At 54.0% G+C, this 14,129-nt stretch overlaps 1 protein-coding gene across 1 annotated transcript in view; it reads right to left on the minus strand.

The window, feature by feature from the left end:
- TTC21A (tetratricopeptide repeat domain 21A) overlaps nucleotides 1–14,129 on the minus strand; it is a 32,465-nt gene that overhangs the window by 848 nt on the left and 17,488 nt on the right. The window contains 15 exon segments of the mRNA XM_044915957.1: nucleotides 128–352; nucleotides 449–641; nucleotides 776–937; nucleotides 1,188–1,338; nucleotides 2,189–2,270; nucleotides 2,989–3,099; nucleotides 4,285–4,413; nucleotides 4,415–4,474; nucleotides 5,636–5,739; nucleotides 5,910–6,048; nucleotides 6,383–6,493; nucleotides 6,601–6,673; nucleotides 7,506–7,744; nucleotides 12,332–12,547; nucleotides 12,782–12,939. Of these exon segments, the coding sequence (XP_044771892.1) occupies nucleotides 128–352; nucleotides 449–641; nucleotides 776–937; nucleotides 1,188–1,338; nucleotides 2,189–2,270; nucleotides 2,989–3,099; nucleotides 4,285–4,413; nucleotides 4,415–4,474; nucleotides 5,636–5,739; nucleotides 5,910–6,048; nucleotides 6,383–6,493; nucleotides 6,601–6,673; nucleotides 7,506–7,744; nucleotides 12,332–12,547; nucleotides 12,782–12,939 (2,153 nt within the window).

The following is a 14,129-nucleotide window of genomic DNA, read 5'->3' on the forward strand; positions in this document are numbered from 1 at the left end:
CCCCTTTTGTCCGGCCTCTTCTCAGCGGGTTCCAACCCGCACCTCCTCGGCCCCCGACGCCCACGCGCCCCTTGCGCCCCGCCTCCACCTGGCGTCCCCGCTTCCCCGACGGCAGCGCGCCCCCTGCCTTGTTGTATTGCATGCAGCGCCGCAGCAGCTCGGTGGCCAGGTCGAACTTGCCGCCCTGGCAGTAAAGGTCAGCCAGTAGGAGCCAGCTCTTCTCCAGGTCCTGCGCCTCGCCCAGCGCCCACGGGGCCTTGGCCAGACGCTTCAGCTGCGTGCGCGCCTTGGGGACCTGCTTCAGCAGCGCGTAGGCCTGTGCCGTGGCCAGCAGGGCGGGTACGCTGTCCTTCTGCACACGGGGCGGGGGTGGGGGGGTGGGAGCGGGCGTCGGCGCGCTGGGCCCCCAGCCTCGCCCCCCCGCCGCCCGCCCCGCGCGCCGGCCCACCTCAACCTGCGCCATCTCGATGAAGGTGCCCAGCGCCGCCTCCACGTTGGCCTTCTCCCGGGTGGCCAGCAGGCAGAGGCTCTGCAGGAGCCGCAGCTGGGTCTGGCCCCAGGCCGAGTGCGGGTAGAACTCACGCAGCAGCTTCTCCGCGGTGCGCACGCCGTGCTGCTCCGAGTCCTTCCTGTCGGTGGAGCTGCGGCCGTTGGACTCGGGAACCCGGGAACCGCGGGGCCCTCACTCGGCCTGGACCCCGCCACGCGTGGCTCTCCCCGCCTTTCCCAGGGTCCTGCCCCTGCGCCCCCGCCCCCAGGTCAGCCGGGCCCCTACTTGCTCTCAGCCACCAGGTTCTCAAAAACCTTTCCGCCCACGATCTCGTTGTCTGGGTTCAGACAGATCTGCACCATGTAGTAGGTGGCACTCTGGCCCCAAGTGCTGTCCTTGCGCGCTTTGTTTAGGAACTTCAGTGCTTCGTTGGGTTGCCCTATGTGCCTGTAGCGGAGAAGAGAAATCCAAGAACCAGAGAGGGAAACTGAGGGCCAGGGAGGGCAGGGACACGCAGGAGCCACTCCCTGAGTCTGCACACAGCGGGGCTGGATCGCTGCTCTCCCCGCGCCCTGATCTGCAGGCTGGATTTCTGCAGAAGCCCAGCGTGTCTGCTAGGAAGAAGCCCTTGCCTATAACTGCCCTGACAGCCCCCTTCCCTACCACCCCAACCCCCCCCCTCCCCTGCCCAACTCACCAGCTGTAGATGCCTCTGCAGTAGTTGAACCCTGGCTCCAAAGGAACGCGGCTGGACATCCTCTTGGTCAATTCAAAGAAGGCAGGGGCATCTTCAAGTCTGCCACTTCTCCATAGCAGATCAATTAGTTTATTCAATACCACAAAATTGTCTAAAATAAGAGAGCAGAAATATTCAGGCTGTGATAACCACTAGCTAAGTCCTAGTGGGTGCCGTGGGCAGGCATGGAGAAGTGAGGGGACCAGCAGACACTGCCCATTTGGGCTGAGCAGGGACATCCCAGCAGCTTCAATGTCTCCACTGGTCTCCAAAGTTGAGAGAATAATAATAATCATACTGAAAAGCAGTAATAATAGCTAACACTTGTACAGTACCTGGCAGGAAGTGCTTTACCTATATATTAACCACACAACGAGGTACCTATTTTCCCCATTTCACAGATGATGGAAACTGAGACACAAAGAAGTTCTCTGCCAATGGTTACACAGCTGGTGAACGGAAGAGCTTGAGTTAGACATAGGCCGTCTGGCTCCAGGATTCGCACTCCTAACAGCAGCACTCTGCTGGGCCTCTAGGCAGAGCTGGTTGTGGGCCTGTGCGGGCTCAAGTCTGAGCTTCAGGTATGGTCCCTGCCCTGGCAAGGGGGGTGCTTTGATATTGCAATGAGGGGAAATGTAGCTACCTAATCAGGGAGAATTTCTAGCCACCTCCAGGTGCTGTGACCTCAGAAGGGGGCCACATCCAGTCCAATGGCTGTGATGCGGGGACAGACAGGCTCTCCTGGGTCCAGTGCCAAGCACTGCCCTGCCTGAGACCAGGAACTGGCCCCTTGGACTCAGGAAGGGCCAGCATGTTCTATCGGGGATTTATCAGTTTCCTGCCTCTCTGGGAACAATCAGAGAGGAAGGGGCTTCCTCTGCCCAGTCAGGAAGGAGGGGAGGGGGCCCACCCTTCTCGGGGAGAGCAGCCCTTGCGGGGTGGGAACTGATGCAGGCAGTTACCTGGCACTTTCTCCAGGACTTGGCGGTAGAGATCGACAGCGGCTTCGTATTTCTGTTTTCTAAACATCAGGTCAGCCATCATCTATCAGAAAACACATGGTGCTCCGGAATTCCTGGCAGTAGTTCGCAGGGGCCTGGGGGCGGGGGTGGGGAGGCTGGCCTGGGGTGGGGATAAGCAGGGCAGGTGGGAAAGGACTTCCAGGGGAGCCTCTCGGGGCACAGGGAGAAGCGGCCACAGGAGGAGCCCAGAAGGAAGGGCCTGCCTGGGGCGGGGGGAGACCTGGGGCGAGGACGGAAGCGGGAAGATAAGCCCAGGGGTGGACACCAGTGGGACCCTTTGACAGGCAGCAGAACCAGCCCCTCGGCTCGTGTCTGAGAACTGCCGGCCATAGGCAGTGGAGGTGGAATGAGGGCTCCCCTCTTCTGTGGGGTAGCCCTGGTGGCTCGCTGGGTGTTAGGGAGGAGAGAAGTCAAGACAGGAGAGGCTTTTTCCCACACACTTCTGTAAACCCAGGAACCTGTCCCACCCTTGCCTTCACCAACTATGGGTGTGGTTCACCACCCCCCACCCCCAGCCCCGGGAGGGAATCAGCCTCCCTGCCTCCCCCATGACGTTGACCCCGGCTGCCAGCCCACCCCCTACCGCGTGAAGGGCAGCCGGCCCCCGTGCTCCGTCCCCTCTGCCTGGCTGCCCCTGGGGCCAAGGTGGCCAGGTGTCTGAGTTCTGGGGCTGGGCAGCAGCCCTCGGGCGATCACAGGGAGCCTGGGGAGGGCAGGCAGAAGGTCCGGCGGCCGCGTACCACTGAGGCGGTCTCATGGTTCTGCTCCGACTGCAGGAGGATGGCACAGTGCTGCTCACACAAGTCCAACTGCCCCTGCAGGAGGTAGAGCCGCGCCAGCTCCAGCACCACCTGCGACAAGACCAGACAGAATCGACCAGTGAGCATCATGGGAAAACTCGGAGACTGATGTCTCCAGCTCTCATCACCCATTTCTCTTAGTTCTGCCTTCACAATAGGTCTCTGGCCCTCCCCTTTTCCCTCACCAGTACTCCAATCATACCATGTGTTTTACTAACTAACCTCTGACACTTGGGGCCTGGGTAACTCGTACTTATCCATCAGCTCCGGCTCTGACCAAACCGCCTCTGGGCCGCCTTCTGTGCCCCAGACTCCGGGCCAGGTGCCCGTCTTCTGAGTTCCCACAGTGTGCGGACCCACATGCAGGCACGTTTCGTGTGGCATTGGAACTGCAAGCGTGCTCATCTGTCCCCCTGCCCGAGGCAGTCTATGGGCAGGGACAGGTCTTGGCCCATTGTCTCCCGGGCCTAGCACTGAGCCTGGTGCATATGAGATCTCTGTTAAATGAGTGCATGCTTTGTTTTTTTGTTTGTTTTTAAAGATTTTAATTATTTATTTATTTGACAGAAGGAGAGAGAGAGCACAAGGAGGCAGAGAGGCAGGCAGAGGGCGAGGGAGAGGCAGGCTTCCCACTGAGCAGAGAGCCTGTGGGGCTCGATCCCAGGATTCTGGGATCACGACCTGAGCCGTAGGCAGACGCTTAACCGACTGAGCCACCCAGGTGCCCCAAATGAGCGCGTGTTAAATGAATGAATGAATGAATGAATGAATGGCCCGGCAGAGTGGCACTAAGCTCTTCCTCCGTTCTCCTAGTGTGGACTCCAGCCACCATTGCCTCATGTGGGCCATACCTCCCGCATGACCCTAAACCTCCTTGGAAGCTTAGTCTGGCTTTGTGCCTGAAGGCCCCTGGCAGCTACAGCTCTCACTGTGTCCCCACCTCCAAGGGGGACCTGGAAATGCCAGACTAATATGACTTCCGGCAGCACCTTTCCTGCTCTACCTCCCACAATGGCTGTCCAAAGGGAGGCTTCCCAGCCTCGGTCCAACGGCTGTGATGGCTGAGGGCCCCAGGGTCAGCTAAAGCAGGCTCCCCACACCAGCGGCCCCAGGCCCTTACACCTGCAGCTCCTCAGGGCGGCCCAGGAAAGGACCTGGCCTCTACCCCTCAGCAGGAGTCTCGGCAAGACATCATGGCCCAAGAGAAGGGGCTGGTTCTGGCTTTGAGGACCCCACCTTATTGTCGACGGGTGAGTAGAAGAGGGCATCCTTATAAGACCGCACGGCCTTGGCAAACTCCTTCTCTGCCAAGTAGTGCTCCCCAAACTGGACACAGATGGAGGCTGCCATTTGCTTCTGGGGGGGGGATCATTTCTGGTTGCTCCAGTGGAACGCGCTTCAGTATCCGAGACTGGAGGTCCATGGCCTGGGGAGACCAGTAAACTCAGGATCAGAGACTTAGAGCCTGATGTGCTAGATCTCAGGCCAATTCACAACAAGTCCCCACGCTCTTGTTTCTGTGTCAGCAGATTCTCAGAAAGGGCATCTCAAGTGCCCTTGAGCAAATCTGGGTCACTCTGGACAGGCAAGGCCACTGGCTGACTACTCAGCTGACTCTGCCTCTGGGGCAGGAGTAGAAGCAAAGGCACCCAAACAAAACACTCTACTGGGCTGTACTTGTTTACCTGTTTCCATGACACCCTGCTACTTCCCGTGTCTAATTTGCGCTAGAACAAGCACACAGTAGGTGCTCAGAGCAGGCTGGGGTTTGATAGACCCCATATGCGCTGAATATTATCCTGCCGGGAATTTGAGGCAGCCTCTGCAAATATCCACGACATAAAAGGATCAAGCGAGTAACCGGGGAGCATCGGAACGAGAGGAACGAAGACGCCAGGGTTAAGCTTTGGGCTTTCTAAGGGCCAAACAGGAGTGGGAATCCAATGGGAAGCAAGGGACTAAATCATCTCCAGCAGTGAGAGAGTGGGCTCTGCTTCTACACCCGCAGAACGCCCCCCAGGAACAAGTGGCTGGCGACGCCCTTGCTAGAAAGAGCGAGGAAGGTATGGCGGGAATGGCTGGGAAGTGTCCCATTGGGGCAGCCCGCTGGGGAAAGAGCTTCGGTTGGATCAGGTCAGACCTGGTTCCAATCTCAGCTCCACCATTTACTAGCAGTGTGACTTTGGGTACATTTCTTAATCTCTTGGAGCCTCATCTGTGGAACAGGAATGTCACAGTGCTTATCTCAACGGGCTGCTGTGAGAATTAATAAGAAAGCAAAAAGCCTAGTGCTGTACAACCAGCATTGTCCAGTATTATCACCACCAGCATCCTTGAGGACAAGGGCACCTTCTTCCTCCCTGCCTTCCCCAGCCCAGCGCAGCCGGCCTTTGGGCACTTGGGGGCACCATCAATGAAGAGCACAGGTGTGGGAATAAATGGAAGGCAGAGGTCTGAGGTGTAACCTAGGTCCTCTTTTGAGGCCAGGCCTGGAGCCTTCCAGACCTGCAGTCCTATCCTTCCTTTTATAGCTCCCATCAGGAAACGGCAGATAAAGAGCTTGAGTCTGTTGTCTGTTGTCAATTACCTCATTCAAAGTTCCCACCACATCTTCCTTTTTATGACTCTTATAAACCTTTGCCAGCAAAAGCAAGCACTTGACATCGTTCATCATGGTCGGGATGTCTTTGACTGCAAAATGGAAACCCAAATCAGTGTTCTCTGGCCCCTGGGAAGCCGGGGATGGGGGAGGGAGGTGACTGGGCTCAGGACCCCTGCATCACTCTGCAGGAGAAGAGTCGGGAGAGGGGGCAGAGGGGGCCGCAGTATGCTGGGGGAGAGACTTTAGGACATGGCCTCACCAAAGTCATGTTCCAGTGCTTGTTTCAGAACTTTCTCTGCCTTGTTGAATTTCTTTAACTTCAGGAGCAGCTCAGCCAGATCACAGCACAGAAAGTCCTGTCCACTGATCTTCTGCGCGGCCTCATAATAATTAATTGCCTTAGGGCAAACAGGAAATATTGGCATTGGGTTTGGTTCTACCTTGAATGCCTCACACCGCGTTCCCTCAGTGGCCACCACACCTGTGTGTCCCTCCAGAACACAGAAGCCTGAGATGGAAAGGCCCTCCCAGCTGCAGAGGGCTCAAGCTGAGCAGGAGTGTGTGCTGGGGGTGGGTGGCTGGCTTCTGAATTCTCCCCTTGGTACCCCATTCAGCAGGGAGCTAGGGTGGAAATGCAGCCACTCCCCTCCCATTCAGACCCTCCTACTCATGCATCCTCCTCCCTCTTCTCTGCTGGGCTGCCCCCACCTCCCCACCCCAACCTAGCCTGACCTTGGTGTACTGGTGGGTCTTCACATAGGCTTGCCCGATCCTCCTGACCAGGGATGCATCGTGTGGGTTCTTTCTATAGGCCTCCTCATAAACCTCCAGGGCCTTTTCGGGCTGGTGGGAAAAGTGTCCAGAGGTCTCTCTCTCTCTGTCTCTCTTCTCTCCCACTGGAGACGTGAGATCGGGGGACCACTTGGCAAGGCCATGAAGCTTTCACTCACCTCCTGAATGTTCATGAAAGCATCACCCAGTAGCAGGCTGGTGTGGGGACCAGGCAGGTGTTCGCAGAGCTCCCTGCAAAAGCAACCAAAAACTTAGCTCAGACCTGTACATCTTTCATGTTTCTGAATCCACCTCCTCCTCTTCTTTCCCACTAATTCATTCATCCATTTATCCATTCATCACTCAGTACTCCTTGAAAGCCCACTGTGCATGAGGGCCTGTGTTAGCCACCTTAGTCTAGGCTCTCCTTGTCTGTTTTCTGGATCATTCCAGAGCTTCCATCCACCGCTCTGGCCTCCACTCTTAACCCCCCCCCCCCCCCCCGATCCCTCTGCATAAGCAGGCATCCTGCACTTTCTAAAACTCCATGTGACCACTCCACTGTTTATTGGTTTCCCACTGCTCTTGGCTTCACCTCCCCCACCCCACCCCACCCCCAGCACCACCTCCCACCTGGATTGAGGAGGCAGAGTTTTGTTTGAGGGAGGGGCTGGGAAGGTACTTTGGAGGCCCCAGTGTCAAAGTATATAGACAGGGCTTCTAACCCCAGCTCTCCCCGTTCTTGCCCCTCTCATCGGCCACATCAAGTCACTGGACATTTCTTCAGGGACAGGCAGAGTCAGGGGCCAGGGCAGAAGCACATTCCCATGGTTCCCACCAGAATGTGGGGCCACACAGGGCAGCCAAGCAGGACAGATTCAGGTCCGGATCTTCAGGACTCAGCAATGAGCCGTCCTGACTGAGCACACTCAAATTCTGACCCACAGGAAATTCTGTACTTGCATCTAACACACTTGGAGGACGCGGACTGGAGACCCAGGTGGAAGAAACATAATCTGGAGGAAACACTCCCTAAAACACCGCTGGAGCCAAGGCCGGCAGGGTGCCGCCGCCTGGGGCTTACCGGTAGCAGCCGATGTAGAGGCGGGTGTCTTTGCGGGTCTGCAGGTAGATGTTGCCCATCTTTTCCTTGGCTTCCGTGTAGCAGGGCTGCTTGGGCGTGATGTTCCTCAGCAGGCTCAGCGCCATGTCCACGTTCCCCTTGCTCAGGGCCAAGTCCGCATTGGCGATGGTGATGCGGATCTCCTCTGGTGTGCCACTGAACTCGTTGATGGCATCCTGCATGACCTTGGTGGCCTCATGCTGGGACATGGGAAGCCAACAGACCCTCCTTGAGCTGTTGCCCACCACAGGTGGCCTGACAACACTTGAAACCTCTTGGAGGAGACTTAAAGTGATCCCTCTTCCCACTCCTAACCCCGGAAGAGAAAGGAAACAGAGAGACAGCTGGGAGCAGTTCTGCTACACGGAAGCCAAGGATAGGATGGCTCCCATCCACCTGCAGAGAGGCTCCAGTGGCAGAAGGGAGAGACAGCCCTTCAATGTCCACAACCACTGTTCCTGGGGGATGGCAGGGGGAAGGTGCCCGGCTAGCTGGGGGCACAGAAACCTTCAACTGTAAGAACCAGCCTGTTCCTTAGCACCTGGACGTCTGCTGGCGATTCCTTCCTGTTAGAGACCTATGGACACATCTCCTTGTACTTCCCTGCTTTTGGTCAAAAGTATGTTTTATTTTTATTCTTATTAATTTGTTTATTTAAAGATTTTACTTATTTATTGAGAGAGAGAGTGCACGCACACACGCACATGCTCATGCAGGAACAGGGAGAGGGACAGAGGGAGAAGCAGACTCCTCGCTGAGCAGGGAGACCCCCCTCACCCCTGGGGCTCGATCCCAGGACCCTGAGATCATGACCTGAGCTGAAGGCAGACGCTTAACTCACTGAGCCACCAAGGTGCCCCAAAAGTATTTTAATGTTATGGTATTTGGTACAAAAAGTCTATTTGAATTATTTCTTCATTATATTTGTCCCCTTGATTATTTTAACAAAGTGACTCTCTTTCCCCATTTTGGTCCTTTTTGACTTGGATTCAGCCTTACCAGACATTTCTTCCTCAACCTCTGCTTTCTTTTTGTTTGCTTCGTATGTTTGTACCATGTTTTTACTACCATTCTGGGTGGGTCCTTTGGTTTTTGAAGTACAGACAGTAAGGGTCCCCTCTGTTTGTTTAAACCACTCTAATGCCTCTTTTATTTAATAGGTACATTTATTTCATTTACAATTTTATTATCACAGATACATTCTCAGGTTTTCTGTCAACTTGCTTTGTTTTCATTTTTATATGCTGCTGTGTTTGACTTCATTCCTGCCTTTACGTGTGGTCTGCTTTCTTTTCTTCCTAACTCTTAATAAAAGTGGTGGAAATCGTCTCTTTTAAATTCTACCAAGAGTCATCTTTCTGGGGCGCCTGGGGTGGCTCAGTCGTTAAGCGTCTGCCTTCGGCTCAGGTCATGATCCCAGGGTCCTGGGATCGAGCCCTGTATCGGGCTCCCTGCTCAGTGGGAAGCCTGCTTCTCCCTCTCCCACTCCCCCTGCTTGTGTTCCCTCTCTCGCTGTGTCTCTCTCTGTCAAATAGATAAATAAAATCTTTTTTAAAAAAAGTCATCTTTCTATCAAGACACATTTTCTGTAAACCTTTTGTTTCACACTCTATAAAGATGGAAAAAACTAGCATGCTTACAGTAACCCCACCTCCCCTTCCCATCCTCCTCCCTGAATTTTTTATGGGATACTATTGTTATTTTGACTTTAATAACTTTTATTTCAAGAACTTAGCAATTACGCTGGCTTTGAGTTGAAATGACCGTATTTCAATGTAATTATATTTAGATTTATTTAGATTAGTTCTATGTGTCCTTTTACAGCTCAGATTTTTTTCCCACTTATAAAAAACTTCATTTTCAGGGCGCCTGGGTGGCTCAGTTGTTAAGCGTCTGCCTTCGGCTGAGGTCATGATCTCAGGGTCCTGGGATCTAGCCCCGTATTGGGCTCCCTGCTCGGTGGGGAGCCTGCTTCTCCCTCTTCCACTCCCCCGCTTGTGTTCCCTCTCTCGCTGTCTCTCTCTCTCTGTCAAATAAATAAATAAAATCTTAAAAAAATTAAGTATTTAAAAAAAAAAACCCTTCATTTTCTTTTGTGTTTTTAGTTGTCTGGATTACATAGACAAGTAGATTTTTCAAAAAGGTTTAATTAACACCATAATTCTGGAGTTATTTGAATTTTTAGAGTATCCTTTATTGCTTTCATACATGAAAGCTATCCTGGGGGGACTCCCTCCCCCCTCAACATTTTATAAATATTGTTCTGTTGTCTTCCTGAATTTACTATTGTTGAGTAAAAGTCTGAGGCCAAGTTGATTTTTTTTTTTTTTTTCTCACTGCGGGTAATATGCTCCCTACCCAGATGCTTGTCAGAACCTTCAATGACATTGTGAATCCTTGATTCTTGTAAATTCATTAGGACATTACTATTAGGATATTTCTTGGTCTTAATATTGTACTGCTATTTCTCCAGCACAGAGTGCCTTTCCGGGTCACTGTATTGTGTCTCCCCTAAAGGAATCATTCTGGTCCATCTCTGACGTGTCCCGAGTTCCGTTTCTTCTCGCTTCTGCAGGAACGTTGATTTTGCGTTTGCTGGCTATCTGCTGTCTCTCTCTTATCCATCATCCTCTCAAATCACTTCAGTGATTTTTCTCAACCCTTTCCTCCATCAGAGAGCCTCAGCAAGGGTTCAGCCACTTTCTGTTTTTTCTCGTGGGACTAACGGATCACTGCTTCCTGTGCTTACTGTCTAATTCTGCTAGCTGAACCCCTCTGTGGACCTCTGGTGCTCTGCTTTGAGCTGGTTTTTACAAGAGTTCATGTTCTTTTTATTTTCACTGAGTGCAGAAAAGTTTTTGTTTTTTTGAAATATTTCTTCTAGGGGCGCCTGGGTGGCTCAGCCATTTAGCGTCTGCCTTCGGCTCAGGTCATGATCCCAGGGTCCTGGGACCGAGCCCCGCATTGGGCTCCCTGCTCCGTGGGGAGCCTGCTTCTCCCTCTGCCTGCCGCTCCCCCTGCTTGTGTTCCTGCTCTCGCTATCTCTCTCTGTCAAATAAATAAATAAAATCTTAAAAAAAAAAGACAACTAACTAACTAACTAAATATTTCTTTTATTTTGTATAATACTCTTTCTCCCAAAGTGTAACCCTCACTTGTCTTTGGCTTGTGATTTTGTTTCCTCTCTCCTCTTTCCTCCCTCTGTCCTTTTCTCTCTTTCCTGCCTCCCTTCATTCCCTCCCATCCTTCCTTCCCTCCTTCCTACCTTTCCTCCCTTCTTCCCTCCTCCCTTCCTTCTTTCCTCTCTCCCTCGCCTCCTTCCTTCCCTATAACCACCATTTTGGATCCCATCTGATCACTGCTCCTTCTCAAATGAGATTTTCATTCCCTTTTCTCAGGAACGGGGCTGGGGAGGGAGAGGGCCTAGCACAGCCACCCTAGAAAGCACATTTCCTCTGAGCTTTCTGTGGGTCCTCCCTTTTGGGGTAGACTTTGTGAGAAGCTGGGGAGTCAGGATGGAACCCCTGGCTCACAGGGAAGGCCTCAGTTTGCAGATCTGTCATCCTAGCAAAGCCAGCTGCGGAACTGATTTTCCGGTCATTTCCCTCCTTCCTTTCCTCTGGCCCACGTCTCCTAGAAAGGAGTCCGGACAGAGAGAAGCAAGGACGCATTTTAGCAGAGAGTTCTTGTCCAGTGGTCCTCCCCTTCCAAAAGCGGAATGCCCCTGCTTTTCCTGGTTTGACCACATCTCCAGAAAGTTTCAAGCAAATGCTGGAACCTCAGGTCCCACTGACGGCACCCTGCTTTCTCTCTCCCCCACGGACGGTAAGTTCTGAAAGGACAGGGACCTTGCGGGCTGCTCTCCTCTATCCCCAGCCCTCACATGGCGCCTGGCATATAGGTGGCCCTCAATCACTAGCCGAATAAATGACCGGCTTAATCAACTCTTCTGGGATGCGGCCCATCCCTGATTTTGTTATAGATGGAGATTCCTTCCCCACTTTTAAGTCTTGTGTTCCTTTTGGCAGATTTAAAGGAGGAAAGTACAACCAACAGGCTTCTGCATCGCCATCTTTGCCCAGAAGGCAATTTTTAACTTTTAAGGAGAAAGGCCCTCACGGGCTGTTCCTTCTTGATGGCAGGATTTTCCCAGGAGGCCAGATGCCCCCGTACCGGTGGATCACAGAAATGGTCTTGAAGCTCTGCTGACAAACTGCTTCCGGGTGAGCGGGTGGGTGAGTGAGGACAGCGGGGCCAAGGGAGCATGGGGAGCCAGCTCTCCCCCTCCCCGCCTCTGTGCTTTCCGCTGCTCCTTTACACCAGCATGGCATGCTCAGGTGCTCGCTGCCTTTGCCTACCCAGCCCCTCCAAGGCCCCAGTGCTGCCTCGTACAGTTGAGCAAATTGTATACCACGAAACTCCAAGGGGACACAGTTCATAAAGATTGTGGTGGGATGATGACATCCACTGGAGCTCTACATCGCCCAGTCTGCCTGACCACCTGCGGCTGCCCTCATGGGCCTCTGTGCTCTGCCTGCGTGGGATCCTCGTGGGGACAGTGAGGTAGGCAGGGGACAGATCATGCAGGACCCAGTAGGGTTTGGACTTTATCTTGAGGGCAGTGGGAGCCTCTGAAGCCTTTAGGCAGGGGGAAGATGTGCTTCCAAATGAATAAAGGCTCAAATAGTAGCACAAATAAACATCAGCCAGAATCAAAGAGCCTGGGTTGATTACCCTGGACCTCCAAATGCCCCAGTCCCAAGGGAAGAGAGCATGCCATCTCTTACCAGCTCCCCATTCATCCGGAGGGCATCTGCCAGTTCCAGTAGGATGGACACCCGCTCGCTGGGCTGTACAGAGGGCCCACGGAACTTCTTGCCTTCTTCCATCTTCCGAGTTGGTAATTTTATGATCATTTTCAGTGTCCTTATGGCTTCTGGATAGTCCCCAGACTTGTTGAGGGCCCTGGCCTTGATGTAGTGGTAGAGGGGGTGGTCTCGGACCTAGAGGAGCACAGTGAGGCACGGGGCTCTGGCACGCTGCTGCGGCTACTCACAGCACCCAGCCTGGAGAAAGTGCCAGAAGCCCACTGAGCCTGCCCCTGCCTTTGGCCAGCAGAAGGGTCTGAAGGCTGCAGGGAGCTCCTGGGGCTACCCCCCCCCCCGGGGGCAAATAGGGGCTGCAGCTGGGTGGGCCGTTGGGTGCTGAGTGGGCGGCTGGGCATAGAGGACCCCCACCTGGAAATTGTGGCTGACGCCCAGCTCTAAGCAGTGAGAACACATGGCAAAATTGCCCTGTGCCAGGTAGATGTGGGACATGAGGAGGTGGGCATCCACGGAGGTGGGGTCCAGCTCCAGGCAGCGCTGCAGAGTGCTCTGGGCATTCTCTAACTCTCCTAGGAATGAGAAACAGGCCTCTACATCCAGGGGTCCCCGGGGACTCCCAGGGCCCAGTACGTAAAGGCAGAATGAAGTTTCTATGTCCCGTTGCCCGGAAATACCCAAGTTGCCATTTGACCTGGTTCTGTTCTGTTTCACTCAGAGTTCTCTTCTTAAAACCAGAACTACAGTTTGTGCCTTGACCCAGACAAAAGCCAGGAAACTCGAACCAGGGTGTGACCCCTCCTTTCTCTCTGTAACCCTCAGGGAGACGGCTAAGTCACGTCACTGCTCTGTCTGGAAGCTCCGGGGAACACTTAAGTCTTGATTCCCACACCTCAGAGCAGAATGAATCCTAACAATAATGGCAACTATAATAGCCCCAACTTATGAAGCACCGGCTCTATGCCCAACACATGCAAAGCACCTTTAGAAAGGGTGGTTTAATATTTGCCCGGCCCTGCGAGATTGGCAGTATTATCTGTGTCTTTTAGCTGTAGGACTGGAACCCTGTGACGATAAGTCACTCAGCTTGCAAGGGACCAAGTCAGCATTGAAATCCAGGGCCACTGGCTCTTAAGGCTGAGCTCTGAATGCCCAGGCACTAGGGGGCTACAGGGTTTCCCTGCAGCCAGGCTGGCCCTCAGCGGGCAGCGGTGGCCGCCCAAGGGTGGGGTGCACTGAGCTGGTAGGAAGGTCCTCCTCCCTCTGCATCCAGGTCTCTCAACAGTTCCTGCTCAGGGTCCATAACCTAGCGGGTGGGGAGCACCTGCTTGTGGGTCCCAACTCCCTGCTCCTTCCTTGTGTGCTGCAGAACTGTGAAGATGTCACTATGGCAACCTAAGCAGCTGGAGACCTGGCTTTGGCCTGAAACCTGCTTGTTGGCAGCTGCAGCACCCCTGGGGGCATGCTCCTGCCTTTGCCTCGTACCCAGGAGCCCCTGAAACTGTGGGTAAGCCTGGAACCCACATACACTGGGGGGCTGGAGGATGAAGACGGCGGAGCCCTCTGCAAGTGTGACCCACAAGGCAGTGCCAGAGGCCAGACACATGCCTTGGCATTTGGGATCCTTCGGAAGCCCCCAGCACACCAGAGATGAGCCTATCTTCCAGGCAGATGCGGGGTGCAAGACAGTGGGGTGCAGGAGAGTACTCAGAGAGGACAATAAGGCTCCCGTGGAGGCTTCTCCCCTCCCCCACCCCCTCTC

Source organism: Neomonachus schauinslandi, chromosome 1, assembly GCF_002201575.2.
Source record: "Neomonachus schauinslandi chromosome 1, ASM220157v2, whole genome shotgun sequence".
Taxonomy (NCBI): Eukaryota; Metazoa; Chordata; class Mammalia; order Carnivora; family Phocidae; genus Neomonachus; species Neomonachus schauinslandi.